Below are 16,867 nucleotides of genomic sequence, written 5' to 3' on the forward strand. Positions count from 1 at the left end.
TAAATTAGTTTTTTTGAAGATTGAACACCCTTAAAAAGTAACTATTTGTATTAAAAGCAGACTGTATTTACTGTATTTGACAATATAAGATGGTTCTTTCTTTCTGTCAGGCTGGCTACATGAGCTGGGCAGGCGTTTGGACAAGCCCTATTTCAACAGTACAGTTGGTGGTCCTTCGGTTCGCAGTGCCTACATCGCCTCTCTGTATTTCACCTTGAGCAGTCTGACCAGTGTGGGCTTCGGCAACGTTTGTGCCAACACTGATGCTGAGAAGATTTTCTCTGTTTGTACTATGCTCATTGGGGGTAAGCAGTAACTTCCACAGTATTCTAGACAATTTGATTTGTCACGATGTGCTGCTGCATTTTAAAAGTTTTTGATAATTGCTTACGCACAATTTAAAAAAAAATATATAGCTCCTTTTTTCAAAACTCTATAGACAAAACATGAAAACACACACACAACATGAAAAATGTCAAACATTCATTAAACACCATTTTACAGTTTTCCCCAATTATTTGCATGTTTACTGAATCTTTGGCCCATTGTCCCAAAATTCTTAACACAGCTGCCAAACCTCAAACACAAATTTCAAAAATCAAACCCTACAAATGGTTTTATTTTCTTTATTTTTTGTTTCCATTGACTAAATCTCACATATCTTGATATTCAGATGAAATGACAAAATTTCAAAACAGTGTCTTCTTGTAGGATAAGGAGACTCATGAATAGTTATGTGACACAGACATGTCATCAAAGCACTACAGTGCTTCAAAATGTCACATTCTGTGACACCGACACAATGTAGATTTGAAATCTGGACAGAAAGAAGAATTTAAAAAAATCCCGAAATGAACAACTTTTCTATAAATAATTAACATAGTTAACATCATCTTCTATGATGGGCAACACAAACATCTCTGCTAATGTCTCAGAAAATGTAGATTAGATTTTCCCCACAACCTGAAAACAGTTAAACAAAGCAATAATTCTCACCATGTGAACAAACCACTCACCAATGAGTCAGACTTTATAATAACGGCCACAAACAAGTTCATGGACTTTTTTCATTGTACTGTACATGTTTACGTGTTTAACATTACATTTTTAACATTAGCCTGCCTGTTTAATACCCTTATTTCTAGTTTGTTAGATTGTGAATCAGATTGGTTGTTTCTCTTACACAGCTCTCATGCATGCTGTGGTGTTTGGGAATGTAACAGCCATCATCCAGCGCATGTACTCACGTCGCTCACTATATCACACGCGCATGAAAGATCTGAAGGACTTCATTCGTGTTCACCGGCTGCCACAGCAGCTAAAACAACGCATGCTGGAATATTTCCAGACCACCTGGTCTGTGAATAATGGCATTGATGTCAATGAGGTGAGAAAGTGCTTGGCATTATCAAGTGCTTCTTTTTTCTTATTTATTTACATTTTATGTAAAATTGTTTTAGTCTGTGCAGAAATATCTTTTTTTTACCGCATGTGGTATATCAACGCACCATCCAAGGTGTTGGGGAATATTACTTAAATATAACATGTTACATTATTGCATAACTCCAAACAAAACATTATGCTACTTTTTCATTTAAAAGTGTATGCATGGTCTGTTTCTCTTTACACTGCAAAAGTAACATAGAAGTCACATGCATTATTTTTTACCACAAGAAGGTGTGTTTACGCAGATTTTTAATCATAGCCAGTGTTGAGTAGATTACTTACATATTGTAGTTCATTACTGGTTACAAATTACTTCACAAAAAAATTTAATGTAATGTATTAGATTATGCATTTTAGGTTATATAATCTAACAACTTTTTGATTACTTTTAGGTTACTTTTGGCCTAACTCATTTATCACTGTTTAGTACAATATTGATAAAAATACAAAAAGAAAGAAAATATATTCCATTCTTTGTTGTCAATAACATGAAGTGTATTAAACATTGCATTGCATCAGGGTTTCCCAAACTGACAGTTGTAATAGCACTGCAGGGGGTTGAGAGATGATGAAAAACAAATAATTGATTAAATCTTAAAAATGTAAAATTAAAATAAATAATTTAAAAATAAAACCAATCAAAAATAAAATGTACTAAAAAAGATGAAATATTTTATTTGTTTACCTGCATGTCCTGTCTGACCATTAACCAACACCAGAGAACTACAGTGGAGCTCAAAATTTGAGAACAACCAACAATTTCCTACATTTCAAAGTCACTGCTTAGTCCTAACAGGCGTAAAAGCACAGTTTTAAGCATATTTCATGAATTAAAGGTGGGGTAAGCGATTTTTCAAAAACGCTTTAGAAAACTGATTCGGGCCGACTAGCAAAACAAACTTATAGCCAATCAGCAGTAAGGGGCATGTCTACTCGTGATGTGGAGGAGAGAGCTTTCAGTGCACAGGATGGACATTAGCCGAGCCGAGCGACAGAAAGATAGAGATGGCGGATAAAAAACAAAAGAGGAAAACGTCTGCGGAACAAAAGAAGGCTTAAGACAATAAGGCAAGAAGTAGGACCCGTGTAAATATTGGATCAGCTTTCCAGCGCTGGAGAGAACTCAAGGAGAAGAAGGCCTGCGATCGGACGACGAGGTTGCTTTGTTTCTTCTCGATAGGTGAGTAACACCGTGTCTGCTCCGCAACAGCTAAAGTCTGTCTAGTACACTGGACGCGACAAAGCGACCGTTGAAAATCATTTGAAATTTGTGTCAATACGTCATGAATAGAACACAGCAGCAGTTTTCTGTCGGTGATTTCCAGTGTAGACCATAGATATTTATATATATCTATGGTGTAGAGGGCATCACTGATTATAATGAGTTCTATAGTATTTTGTCGCGCCGCACCACTCGCGTACGGTGTAGACACGGTGTAACATTGGTTTTGTTTTGTTTCACAGAACTAATCGTTGCCTGGGTTGCGTATGTAGCCTATGTGTGGGGCGGAGCTAGCAAAATAGGGGTGAGACCCTTTTGGGGTAGGGGCGTGTTTGTTTTGGTGATTTCAAATGTCAACATTGGCTACCAGAAATCACTTACCCCACCTTTAAATATATTCTGAAGCACAGTACAAAACGCTTAAATTAGATATTTGAAAAAGAACACTGATCAAAATTAGAAAACACTTTCAGATACCTCCCAGTTATTGATGTTAATCTGGCACCTCGTGCTAATTTCCTTAATTAACGGTTCAGCACTTCAGCGGCATTCAATGTCTCGACATTTAAGAGAATTTGGATGGAAAGCCCACTCCCTCTCATCAGCAGAAAGAATCAAAAGGCTAGACTAACCTTTGCTGAGGAGTGAGGAGAGAGGAGAACTGGTCCAAAGTTCACTTCAGTGATGAAAGCAAGTTTAATTTATTTTGGTTTGATGGGAAACATTATGTTTGTTATCAAACTGGGGAAAGACTGAACCCAAAGTGCGAAAAGAAGTCAGTGAACAGTGGAGGAGGAAGTGTCATGGTTTGGGGGATGTTTTCTGCAGCAGGAGTTGGGCCTCTTATACAGCTACATGGCAGAGTAAATGCAAATGTTTATCAGAACCTCCTATGGCAACATGCAGTTCCTTCACTGCGTTCATGCAGAACAATGCCCCCTGTCACACAGCAAAACAAGTAAAGCAGTTCCTTTTAAAATAATGAAATAATGAAACACTAAAATAATGAAATGGGCAGCCCAGAGTCCTGATCTAAACTGAAAATCTCTGGAAAATCCTTGGTGACAAAGTTATGGATAAGAAACCCACTACAGTCACCGAACTCTGGAAGAGACTGGAAAAAGAGTAGACCAAGATCACACCAGAGCAGAGTGAGAGACTATGTCCTGTGGCCGCAAATGTGCTGAAGTCATTCAAAGCAAGGGCCTGTACACTTCCTACTAATTTTTACTGTAACCTTTAGAAATTGTAGTTTTAATCTTTCTTCGTGCTACAGTCATTGCTGTTCTCTAATTTTGATCACTGTGTTTTCCACAAAATAAAGGGTTTTTGTCGAAGTGCCTTGGTTATTTTGTAAAACACTGTTCTACTAGAATGGTATAGCCACAACTAAAATTCCTTCAAATTTTGAACGATGAAGATTATATTATTTCTGAAGTGTTCATAAATTGTTCTCTAATTTTGTATGAGCTTGCAAATGTGTGGTTAAATTTGTTAAAATATTAAGTAAAATCTCAGAGGTTCCTCAAATAAAAAGGGGTGAAAGGAGTTCAGCTAATTCATCTTAAGATGTTCTAATTGATTAAGTGGTGCTTTTGTCCCCAAATTCTAAAGCCGTGTGATGTGGATGAAGGTCTAGGCCCTCCATCAGTCACAGATTCAAATATGTTCTGCAATCATGACAGATCCCCATGTTTGGTGAAGCTTAGCACTGTTAGGCACATGTTGCAGGAAAATCCCAGGACTGTAGCAGGACAAAAGAGTTTTGATGCCAGATTTCTTATTATCAGATCGTGCCTCCACACAGAATAGCCAACTATAACAGCATGGTGTTCTTATATGGCAGCTACACAAAGTTTGGGCACTGATGGGGTGAAACCAGCATCCATCACTGTTGAAATGTAAACACACTCTAACTCAGAGCATAGAGCCTAGTGCTTATAGTAACTACCACCTTACCAACTGAGATAACCCAGTAAACAGTAAAAGATGATCCTGGTAAACTCTGCTGAGTACGTAGAAACTGAAACGTAGGCTGCACAGCTCTGGATGTCATATTGTGTCTTGCACAAAACCTCTGATCTAATCATAGAGTTTGTTCAGAGTGCAAATGCTGCTCAATTTCTGTGGGGCAATTCCCTTCCCTTCGAACGCATCCCTAGATTTGTATGTAATGCTGAACAATCAGCATATGAGAGTACGCATCCATTAGATTCTCAGACATAAACCAGCTCTCAGTATGGGTGTGTGATAGGATTCGTTTATGAGAAACCATTTTGAATGGGCACCATGGAAAGTGCCGATTCAATTGTCTTACGTAGGTCCAGAATGGGTTTCACCACCTAGCCAGAACTGAGAGAAACTGCAACACATTCGCGTGACAGGATAACGGGCACAGAGGCTCGTTCATGAGATAAGGCTGAGTGGCACTCACTTGTGAAGAGGAAGAGCCCTTTGTTAAAAGGAGCCTGTTTGTCTCGCACCAAGTGTTTTTTTCACCAGGTTTGGCCTCCTCTGCAGAGTTTGAACCCCAGGTGAAGGGATTTTGGTAGAAAGCTAGCTCAACATGACTGTGGTTGAATTGTGCCGAAACACTCAGAAAAGTCTTCCATAGTGACACTGAGCAACCCACTAACGCTATTTACACAGCATCGCAGATACAGTATCTTTGATGGACAGGCCAAGATGATGATCAAGGAACACCTAGCTGCTAAAAGACTGTACAACTGCTTGTATGCTGTGCACACCAAATCTGTTGTGTTGTATGGCTCCTAAAAGAGCTCAGGGTCCTGTCTTTACTTGGCAGAGTTTGGCTAAGGACACTTGATTTGATAAGTGACACAGAGTGTGTAAGAGCATTCATTTAACAACAACCTTACAAAACGTAACTGGAGGAGGATGGATGGAGGAGGATAAGCGGGAGGATGGAGGGGGGAGGGGATCAAACATCATAAAATCCAGTCTGTCTTTAAGAAGCGCAGCTCAATTCCAGCTGCATCAAAGACCGACAATTAAGAAGTGAGCTACAAAGAAGGTTAGGAAATACAGAAGAGTGACCCAGCATGCCTGTCAACAATAATGCCTTTGCATCACCCTAGCAATCACATAGCATAGCAACAGCCTAATTATGTCATTGCAACCATAAAGAACACCCTAGCAATTGCATAGTAATGCTCTACCAAAGACCCAGAACATCCTAACAACCCTTTTTTGGTCATTTGCATGCTAATAAGCAACTAGTTAATAGTGCGAATTGGTCCCCAAAAATAAAGTGTTACCTGTTTTTTTGTATAATTGTCTGAACCTTCAAACCTTTTAAATCTTTTTTTAAAAAGTCTTAAAAACCAAAAAAAAAAGTTTTAAGGGGAAAAAAAATTATTTCTATTATTTATTGTTCATTTCAAACAATGGTAAAGAAGATTTTATGTTGTTGTTTTTTCTGCAGCTCTTGCATGATTTTCCTGATGAGTTGCGTGCTGATATTGCCATGCACTTAAACAAAGACATCCTGCAGCTGCCTGTGTTTGATGGTGCTAGTAGGGGCTGCCTGCGCTCGCTCTCCCTCCATATCAAAACCACTTTCTGTACACCGGGGGAATATCTCATCAGACAGGGGGACGCGTTGCAGGCCAACTACTTTGTCTGTTCTGGGTCACTGGAGGTTCTAAAGGACAACATGGTCTTGGCTATTCTGGGTTTGTAACATGTCTTTATTGCTTTTCTACCTTTTGACTTGTTATTTGGACATTATGTATATTGATTATCCTTCTGAACGCTACAGTACATGTTGATGGAATGTTTCAGGTGTACAGCTGTCCATTACCACAGCAACTACTTTCGACTCTTCTCCAGTTCATGAAAACAAACTAAAATCATGTTTACAATAACAAACTTAGGAGCAATTGTGCCAGACACATTAAAAGTACAAACATTAAGTTTATATTAATTATTTTTTTCTAAAAATGTCTGTCGTTTGAACTGTACAGTTGTAGTGGGATTACTGGTCTATGTGGTCTACAGTACAACTACCGTATTATACAGTGGTAAACAGAAGATTGATATGAAAATGAATTGTAATAGAGTATTTGATTTTATTCAGTGTTGATGTCATTACAGGAAAAGGAGATCTGATTGGCTCAGACCTGCCTGGCCAGAATCATGTGATCAAGACGAATGCAGATGTAAAGGCACTGACATATTGTGACCTGCAGTACATCAGTATGAAAGGTTTAAGTGATGTTCTTGAACTATATACCGAGTATGCCAGCATCTTTACTACTGACATCCACCAAAACCTCACATACAATCTGAGAGAGGGCAGTGAGACTGAGGTAAGACTACAATCTCTCAACACACATATTTACTTACATAGTAAACCAAACCATTCATTATCACTATCACAGCTGTCACATCAAAATTAGCTAATCCACTGTGCTTGTATGACTGGCTTGGGCCCAAGACTTGGCTCAAGCTCCGAAAAACAAAAACAAAAAAAGTCTCTTTTGGAAAAAGACAGATGGACTTAATTTATGCAGCGATCTGTAGGCTAACCACAAGTTCCACTCTTTAAAGAAATGGTAACCAGAGAACTTAAACAGAAATACAAACATTACTGACCTCACTCTTTCATTTGAATTATGGGATTTACTTTACTACAGCTGCCATCTTGGGCGTTCCAATTTTTCTCATTCACTGTAATTAAAGAGTGGTCTGTCTCAGCTGTACTGTACAGTCTCTGACCTATCCCCTGGTGTCATTTCTTTCTCCTTGCAACAGAACTACCCAGACTCCAGTGCAACAACTGAGAATAAGTGTCCATCCTTTGTAGAAAAGGCTGATGATCCAGACAAGTACTTCCATGTCCCACCTGCTTCCAATACATGCCGAAATCTTCTTCTGCCCAATCTAAGCAGCCCAGTACGACGTACATCACTGGGGAATCTTTTAGGGGAAGAGTTACTGCAGTTCAACACCCTGCGACGGTGTCGTTCACCTGTCAGGGGCTGGAGTCCAAACCCTTCCCCCAAACATCAGACCAAAGTACAGAAACAAACCCATCCTCCCTCATCTACACCCAAATCCACCCATAGGACACAGACAGATTCTGGAGGTACAGGACGCAAACCTGCCAAACTGCTCATCCCCACTCTCAACTGCTTTGGACCACCAGATCTTAGTCCAAGGTAACATTCTTAGACAGTATTTTCTACTTAAAAGGATGCAACATTTTGACATTTATGCCATAGATCAACAAAACGTGATTTGCTACTTGCTGTGAAAGGAGGACTTAAAGGGATAGTTCACCCAAAAATGAAAATTCTGTCATTAATTACTCACCCTCATGATGTTCTAAACCCGTAAGACCTCCGTTCATCTTCGGAACACAAATTAAGATATTTTTGATGATTTCTGAGAGCTCTCTGACCCTCCCATAGACAGCAATGTAATTACCACGATCAAGGTCCAGAAACGTAGCAAGGAGGTCTGTAAAATAATCCATGTGACATCAGGGGTTCAACCGTAATTTTACGAAGCTACGAGAATACTTTTTGTACGCAAAGAAAACAAAAATAACGACTTTATTCGACATGTTTGCGTTCAGTGGATATTCTCCAAAATGGCACCAGGGTAATGCGGAGACGAATTGTTAAATAAAGTCATTCTTTTTGTTTTCTTTGTGTACAAAAAGTATTCTCGTAGCTTCGTAAAATTACGGTTGAACCCCTGATGTCACATGAATTATTTTACCGATCTCCTTGCTACGGTTCTGGACCTTGATCGAGGTAATTACATTGCTGTCTATGGTCAGAGAGCGCTCAGAAATCATCAAAAATATCTTAATTTGTGTTCCAAAGATGAACGGAGGTCTTACGGGTTTAGAACGACATCGTTCATCTTCGGAACACAAATTAAGATATTTTTGATGGAATCTGACAGCTCTCTGACCCTCCCATAGACAGCAAGGGTACTTCCTCGATCAACGTCTAGAAACGTAGCGTCACCCTGGTGCCATTTTGGAGAATATCCACTGAACGCAAACAGCGAATGCTATTCTGTGTCAGCTGCGTCATGTGGATACTTTGTTTTCGTTCAAATCAAAGTGTAAACAACGTAGAAAAAGTATCCACATGACGGAACATGCACAGAACGTACATTCTTCACTGGTGGTGGCAGTAAGCAGTATTCATATTTTTTGGGTGAACTAACTCTTTAAAGCCGTGACACCAAACTGTCATCAAAGAACTAGCGGCGATGAAAGCCAATTGTGCTGTCAACTTCACGTCAACTGCATCTGGGCCAAAAAGGTGCACTTGAACACACTGCACAGAACGTACATTCTTCACTGGTGGTGGCAGTAAGCAGTATTCATATTTGTCATTCCAAAAAGGTCACCAAAACTAGGACTGCGGATATACAAACCGTAAACAAAGCAGCACTTGTTTACCATTCTAAGTATGCTTATTGTTGGTCTTCACTTTCTTCATTCCATACGGCCATGTCATTTGAAAATATTTGCACATTGGAATGCTCAGGTAAAATTAGAACAGCCTTCAATGTCTGCCCTGTTGACTTTGTCGTTTGCTCGCTTTCATCACTTTTGTTTTTCTTCCCGTGCTCTGGTTCCCTAAGCTGAAAATCAGAGAGATCTGTCTCAGTGACTTCCCAAAGGCGACTCAAAATGCTCAATCGTCCAAAACTTTGCCAAACAGGATCCAACTAGTACAGACAGTGGTGAACACATAGCAAAAACTGAGCTGACAGATGTTCAGTGATGGCTTGTCACTGACTGACAGTTGACTGTTAGCTTGGTGTGTTAGCCTTAGGCTTTCTTATTGTGAAGAGCGGAGTTGCCTACCCCTGTATAAATACAGGATGAGACAGTATGAATCGATATTTGCATGTTATTGAGTACTTTAAAAAGTATTATAAATACTTTATATTTTACTATTTTTATACATTATAAAAATATTTGTGAATAACAGTCTCTGACTTGTGGCTTTTCATAGAGTTGTAGATGGAATTGAGGACAACGGACATGTGTTTCGTTTTAATGTGGAGGACACCACGGCCAAAACTAGTACAGTGACATCACTGGGTAATAAGACACTGGACGGTAAGGATATTTTATTCTTAGTATCTAAGTAACATACCATATTGGTCAGTTGGGTCATTGCATCTTTGTTTTAATGCAGGGTCTGGTCAGGTGAATGCGTCACTGCTTCAGGATACAAAGGAAGTGAAAGAGACCATTGACCAACTCAACAAGAAGGTGCAGTGACAATCTCATTCCTAAAGACAGAGACATTAAATCCTTCTAAAATGTTCCTATTTACAGTATAAACTCAGAAATCATAATTATGACGAGGTGTACTCAAGTGAAAAATAAAGGACAAAAATTAAGTTTGCAACTGATGGTTTATTTGTGTTTTATGATTCTCATGTTTATATATACTCTAATACAATATTTTAATGCAACTCATTCCAGATGGGCAACCTGAAACAGGAAGTGTCAATTCTAACAAAGGATCTGCATCACATAATGCACCTACTGCAAGCACAGATAGCAGTTCGCCATTACACAGCACCTTTGTCCTCCTGTCCCTATGGAGTCCACATGATGTCCAGTTCTTCTATCAGTATGTCTCCAGCGTATATCTTGGGTTCCAGCATCCACATGCAGCACAAAGACCATGTTGTCCCTGAGGGTCTCCTGGCATCCACATCTTGGAGTCACAGCCGACCTGGTAGTATGGCCACAAACTACCTGTAGCTTTTTTTTTTTTTCATTGATGCAACCATCTGTATTTTTGTATACAAGTTGGCAGAGATGTTACAAAGTCTTCATCATTAATTTATTAAAATGTTTCTCTGGTATGTGCAGGTGGATCTGGTTTCTCTCAGCACACTGAGAAACAGGGACACTTTCACCAGCATGAGCCTAAACAACCCTCTCCTGTCACAGCAAATGAGCCCTGTTCCCATGACTGGAGTTCTTTGTACACCTCAATTCCCTCCAATATCAGCCACCATCACTTATCTACTGGCTCCTCTCTCCTTAGCATCAGCCCAGGAACCCAGGGGCCAACACCTGGAGAAAGCCCCCGAGCAGAGGGCTTATCACTGGGCATTTGTGCCGGAGATAGAGCCCATGCCAGTATCAGCCAGTCACACCCTGTTTTGCATACATTAATTCCTCAAACATTGGGCAGTTCATCTTTTTCTTGCAAGGTCACGCCAAGCTCGTATTCACACCTACACCTTTCCACAGAACCAGCATTTCCCTACCCCAGTCCAACCGAGGATGAAGAGCACAGGACTCCAGAGGTGGCCCTCAATCAGAATGTGGTACCTTCCACTTTCCTACAAGATAATTCTCCACCCTCTCCAAAGGAATCGATTGTAGTTCACTCATCTCTTGAGGAATCATCTGAAGTAGAGCACACCAGTCGGGAGAGCCTACTGGGTAATCAAAGGCTGGGCCAAGATAGTGAGACATGAGAGAGAAGTTCTAGCGGGTCCTGTGTAGGAATTTGTAGCCAATCTGAGAGCTCAGAGACCACATGGTGCCTGGATCTGATGGACTGACAATGAGGAATGACTATAATCAACCCTGCAACCAAATTTCTGTTTGAATTTTAACACCATTTTCCTTTCATTATGAATTTCAAAAGTTCATGAGTATAAAGAGAAAAAGCTGCTCAGCAGTTAATCATCTGGACCATCACCGAATCCCTTTTCCACCAACAGGGTGTCTCTCTCGGTCACAGATCCAGTGCCTGATCGGAAACTTTTCCTGTTCCACCACAGAAAAGGGCAGTAATGGTGTGGAAGAACTGGCACCAAACCAACTTCTAAAACCTGCTAGTCTTAACCAAGAAATCACAAAATGTTAGAGGCCGGGGCCTGGATGTGCTTACCAAGTAAGTTTTTTAAAAACTAGAATATCTCTCACACATACACATACACACACACAAAACTAAATCATTCTCATTATAATCAGTGAAGCTATTATCACTTTATCTATATTCATTTTTCTGGTAAATACACCATAATTGCTGTACACACAGCCAGCTTTCCTTGTTTTTATTGTTAAAGGGATAATTCACTCAAAAATGAAAATTGTGTCATTTACTCACCCTCTTGTTTTTCCAAACCCATAAGACTTTTGTTCATCTGCATAACACAATTGAAGATATTTGTAAGTCTCTCATCATTTTTGTCAATCCATTTAAAGTTCAAGCGATCACAATTTTCAAGCTTCAAAAAAGTTCAGAAAGACACTGAACTTATGACCAGTCCATATGAATGGAGTGGTTTAATCCAAATCTTCCGAAGAGATGCGATATGATGAACAGATTTAATTCTGTCTTTTATGCATATATATATAGCTCTGGAAAAAATTAAGAGACCACTCTAATTTTTTCTTAAATCAGCATCTCCACATGACACACAGACACACTTCATTCTGCTTAATGAAGTACTGATTAGGTGATCGCCTCAACCAAATCTCATTTAACGAGGAAAAGTATAAAAACCACTGCTGTGGTCATCACTATCCTCTTGCAATAGGGATCAGCTGGATGGCAAAACAGTGCTAGTAGTACCTCAAAAATAATTGGAATCAAATAACTATTGACCATAACAAAATAATTAAAAAGATAAGTTTTGAGTGAAGAAGGATTCAATTCTGGCTATACTGGCAGAGGGACACAGTGAGGTTGCTTCCATCCTTAAAATTTCAGACAGCGGTTCAAGCTGCAGATATTGGGGACAACAAAGCTACAGACCAGCAGAGAGCGAAAGCGACTCTCCACTGACTGAAATGACCACCAACTCATCTGAATGTCACTCAACAACCGTAGGATGACATCAAGTAACGTACAAAAAGAATGGCAAACGGCAGCTAGGGTGAAGTGCACGGAGAGAACAGTTTGAAACAGGCTCCTGGGGGCAGAGCAATGCTAGAAAAACGCCCTTCATCAATGAGAAGCAAAGAAGAGCCAGGCTGAGGTTTGCAAAAAAAGACCATAAGGATTGGACCATCTCGGATGAGTCCAGTTTTAAGCTTTGCCCAACACCTGGTTGTTTAATGGTTAGAAGGAGACCTGGAGAGGCCTACAATCCACCCACTGTGAATCAAGCCACGTACAGTACAAGGTTGTTCTTCTGCTCTGACAATGTTGGTTTTTCCAGCAGGACAATGCTCCATTCCACAAAGCCAGGTCAATCCAGGTGTGGATGGAGGTCCACCAGATCAAGACCCTGTAATGGCCAGCCCAATCTCCAGACCTAAACCACATTGTGATCAAGAGGAAGATGGATGGTAACAAGCCATCAAACAAAGACGAGCTGCTTGAATTTTTGTGCCAGGAGTGGCATAAAGTCACTCAACAGGAAACGCATGAAAGCTGTGACTGAAAATCAGGGTTATTCCACCAAATATTAATTTCTGAACTTCTTAAGTTAAAAAACATCAGTATTGTGTTGTTTACAAATGAATATGAACTTGTTTTCTTTGTTATTTGAGGTCTAAAAACACTGCATCTTTTTTGTTATTTTGACCAGCTGTCATTTTCTGCAAATAAATGCTCTAAATGACTGTTTTTTTTTTTGTTTTTTTTTTGGAATTTGGGAGAAATGTTGTCAGTATTTTATAGAATAAAACAAAAATGTTCCTTTTACACAAACACATATATACACCTATAAATAGTAAAACCAGAGAAACTGATCATTTTTCATTGGTCTCTTAATTTTTTTTCCAGAACTGTAGAGCAAATATAATAAACAGAAGCTCAAATGTGTGTCCAATTCAACAACCTTTTTGGTAACACTTTACAGTAAAGTTCCATAATTTGACGTCAGTTATTGCATTAACAATACATTTGTTACATGATGTATTAATCTTTGTTAACGTCAGTTAAATTTTTTATTTGTCCATGTTAGCTGAAGTCCATTAATAATATTAACAGATACTGCTCAGTCCTCACTGCAGGACACTAAAAACTGTTTTTATCCACCTTATTTTGCAACACGGAAGTAAGCTATTTTCTTGGCAAAAGACTTCCAGTTCATTAGCCATAGGTAAAAATCTAGAAGAATAACAAAGTGCATTAAATGGTAAAACTATTTGCACTACAAACCAATGTTTTTATGATTATGACGATACATTAAAAAAAGAAAAGTTCTAATTTCAGTTATATCAACCAGCATCTTACGTTACTATGCTATATACTGTACATAAAAATATCAGCTCATTATCCATTAGATGATCAGATTTCAGAAGGCAAACATGCAAACTAATTTTTAAACCACTTTATCTTTTCAGAAACGTGGTTCCTGGCATTCCATTCCATTCTCAAAAACTGCAAAACTATGCAAAGTTACATGTGAATTATGTCATCAAATGGAAAGCATCTTCACTAAAAAATGTGATGACTGTATTGTGTTCATGAGTATAGTAAACATGTTAGTTGTCTACTGTGTACATCAGTTATAGAATTAGCAGAATTCTATTTCAAAAATCATTTTCATTGAACTATGATTTAGTTTTCTGTGTGTGTCTATATGCTCCTGACCTGCATAGTGGATTATTCTTTTTCCTACAGAAAATGTACTCTGAAATGTTGAATGAATATTTTAAATTGCTGCAGATATTTAGGACACAGCATGTACGTACAATACCTTACCATTTCACTTTACCTATCAGAGCTTGACTGTTTACTCAAATGGGACATATCAAAGAAAAGCAAGCAAATGCACTTATGGAATAAAACTTTTAGTTAGATTATATTCAAAAATATATTGTATAATATTCAAAATGTCCTACAGTTAACAGTTTTTGCAGTAGACTATTCCGACATACCTCTATAATCTATGCTCATGATAGACTGCCCTCATTTTAAATATTTATTTAAAAAAATGTATTCAATCAGATGACCTCATCATAATGTATTATTTGATGGCCATGTAGTACTGAAAGAAATGTTACCATAAAATTAAAAGCCCAGAATGTATCCACAAAAGGATTATTCTGAGTTACTATCAGAACAGATAAAATAACAGCCACTTTAATACATATATGCACAGTTGACAGAATGCTGCATGACAAATTAGCAATGCTTATTAATAACAGTTACTGTCTTTGCCGAATATGGGAATGTTGTTGCATGTTGTTGAAATTATGTAAAACTTTAAAAAAGCTGCTGTCAGAATTCCAGTGTTACTCTATTGCACTAAGTAACTGAATTTAATACTTGGATTAATGAGACTCAGGGTTTATTTTCATTTGCACAATGTGTGACCACTTAAATCAATGATAAGGAGCTATTTGATTTAATTCATTCTACATTATATGCAACATGGACCTGCACACATATGAATGAATACATGTGGACACTTGTAAGTGTGATTATAGTGTAGGTATGTAATTAATAAAGTTTTAATAATGTGCACAAATTACTTTGAGTGGTCATATAACTAGCATTGCAGTAGCAGACTGATTACACTTACTGTATGTATTGTATTGTTTTATACTTTTAAAAACTATGACACTGAATACTCAATACAGAAGCTTTTAATTGTTCTGTAGAGGGCTGTTCATGCTTTTATTGATTATCAATCAAAACTTACATTAACTTTTTAACTTACATTAAAATTTACATTAACCTTGAATCTTGTATAAAATTATTCCTCTTTTTACCACTTTTTGCATGTAACTTTTATTCCAATTGTAAATTTGCTTTGTTTATGTGCATGTAATTATATTTCATTATGAGGGCTCCAATAAAACACTTTTTCCCTTAGTGTGTTCTTAGTATCTTTGTCTCAACTTCATCACACAAGCTGTCTTGGACAGGGTCACAATTAACTTCCATTAAGGGGCAATATTTGCCCCCTGGAATTGATTTCCAGGGGCATTTTTGCCTTTATATTTACCTTTATACTTTTTATAATCATTTTAGTATATATGTGTTGTCCTTTGTCAAATTTAAATGAATACAATCAATCTAAATTAGATACTATGTTACCAATAAAAGTTTTAGCAACATCAACAAAAGCCATCTTTATACTGGCAAGGTGGAACAGAAGCTGCATCTGACATGGCATTTGTTAATTAACACACTGTTTAATGCACCAAAAATTGCACCATATCCAAGATGCCAAAAGCGCCCTCTGGCGTCTTTATTGCAATACTTTCCATGAGAATAATTTGCCATCTAGGCCTAGGGCATCAAAAAAAGCATCATTGTAAAATTATAGTGCACATGAAGAGGCATAATTTTGACATCATGACATGATATTTTGGGGCATGATTTTCACTATCGGACATCTTGGGACTGAACACTTAAATCAATGATAAGGAGCTATTTGATTTAATTCATTCTACATTATATGCAACATGGACCTGCACACATATGAATGAATACATGTGGACACTTGTAAGTGTGATTATAGTGTAGGTATGTAATTAATAAAGTTTTAATAATGTGCACAAATTACTTTGAGTGGTCATATAACTAGCATTGCAGTAGCAGACTGATTACACTTACTGTATGTATTGTATTGTTTTATACTTTTAAAAACTATGACACTGAATACTCAATACAGAAGCTTTTAATTGTTCTGTAGAGGGCTGTTCATGCTTTTATTGATTATCAATCAAAACTTACATTAACTTTTTAACTTACATTAAAATTTACATTAACCTTGAATCTTGTATAAAATTATTCCTCTTTTTACCACTTTTTGCATGTAACTTTTATTCCAATTGTAAATTTGCTTTGTTTATGTGCATGTAATTATATTTCATTATGAGGGCTCCAATAAAACACTTTTTCCCTTAGTGTGTTCTTAGTATCTTTGTCTCAACTTCATCACACAAGCTGTCTTGGACAGGGTCACAATTAACTTCCATTAAGGGGCAATATTTGCCCCCTGGAATTGATTTCCAGGGGCATTTTTGCCTTTATATTTACCTTTATACTTTTTATAATCATTTTAGTATATATGTGTTGTCCTTTGTCAAATTTAAATGAATACAATCAATCTAAATTAGATACTATGTTACCAATAAAAGTTTTAGCAACATCAACAAAAGCCATCTTTATACTGGCAAGGTGGAACAGAAGCTGCATCTGACATGGCATTTGTTAATTAACACACTGTTTAATGCACCAAAAATTGCACCATATCCAAGAT

At 37.9% G+C, this 16,867-nt stretch overlaps 1 protein-coding gene across 1 annotated transcript in view; it reads left to right on the plus strand.

The window, feature by feature from the left end:
- The window catches only part of LOC107674597 (potassium voltage-gated channel subfamily H member 4-like), a 37,007-nt gene extending 25,777 nt beyond the window's left edge, over nt 1-11,230 (plus strand). The window contains exons 8-16 of the mRNA XM_016468622.1: nt 111-305; nt 1,188-1,387; nt 6,114-6,363; nt 6,785-6,999; nt 7,445-7,851; nt 9,676-9,782; nt 9,862-9,938; nt 10,155-10,413; nt 10,551-11,230. Of these exons, the coding sequence (XP_016324108.1) occupies nt 111-305; nt 1,188-1,387; nt 6,114-6,363; nt 6,785-6,999; nt 7,445-7,851; nt 9,676-9,782; nt 9,862-9,938; nt 10,155-10,413; nt 10,551-11,167 (2,327 nt within the window). The 3' untranslated portion in view covers nt 11,168-11,230. The remainder of the gene's footprint in view (nt 1-110; nt 306-1,187; nt 1,388-6,113; nt 6,364-6,784; nt 7,000-7,444; nt 7,852-9,675; nt 9,783-9,861; nt 9,939-10,154; nt 10,414-10,550) is intronic.
- Nucleotides 11,231-16,867: the final 5,637 nt, after the last annotated feature.

This window comes from Sinocyclocheilus anshuiensis, unplaced genomic scaffold (assembly GCF_001515605.1).
Source record: "Sinocyclocheilus anshuiensis isolate Anshui unplaced genomic scaffold, SAMN03320099.WGS_v1.1 scaffold890, whole genome shotgun sequence".
NCBI lineage: Eukaryota > Metazoa > Chordata > Actinopteri > Cypriniformes > Cyprinidae > Sinocyclocheilus > Sinocyclocheilus anshuiensis.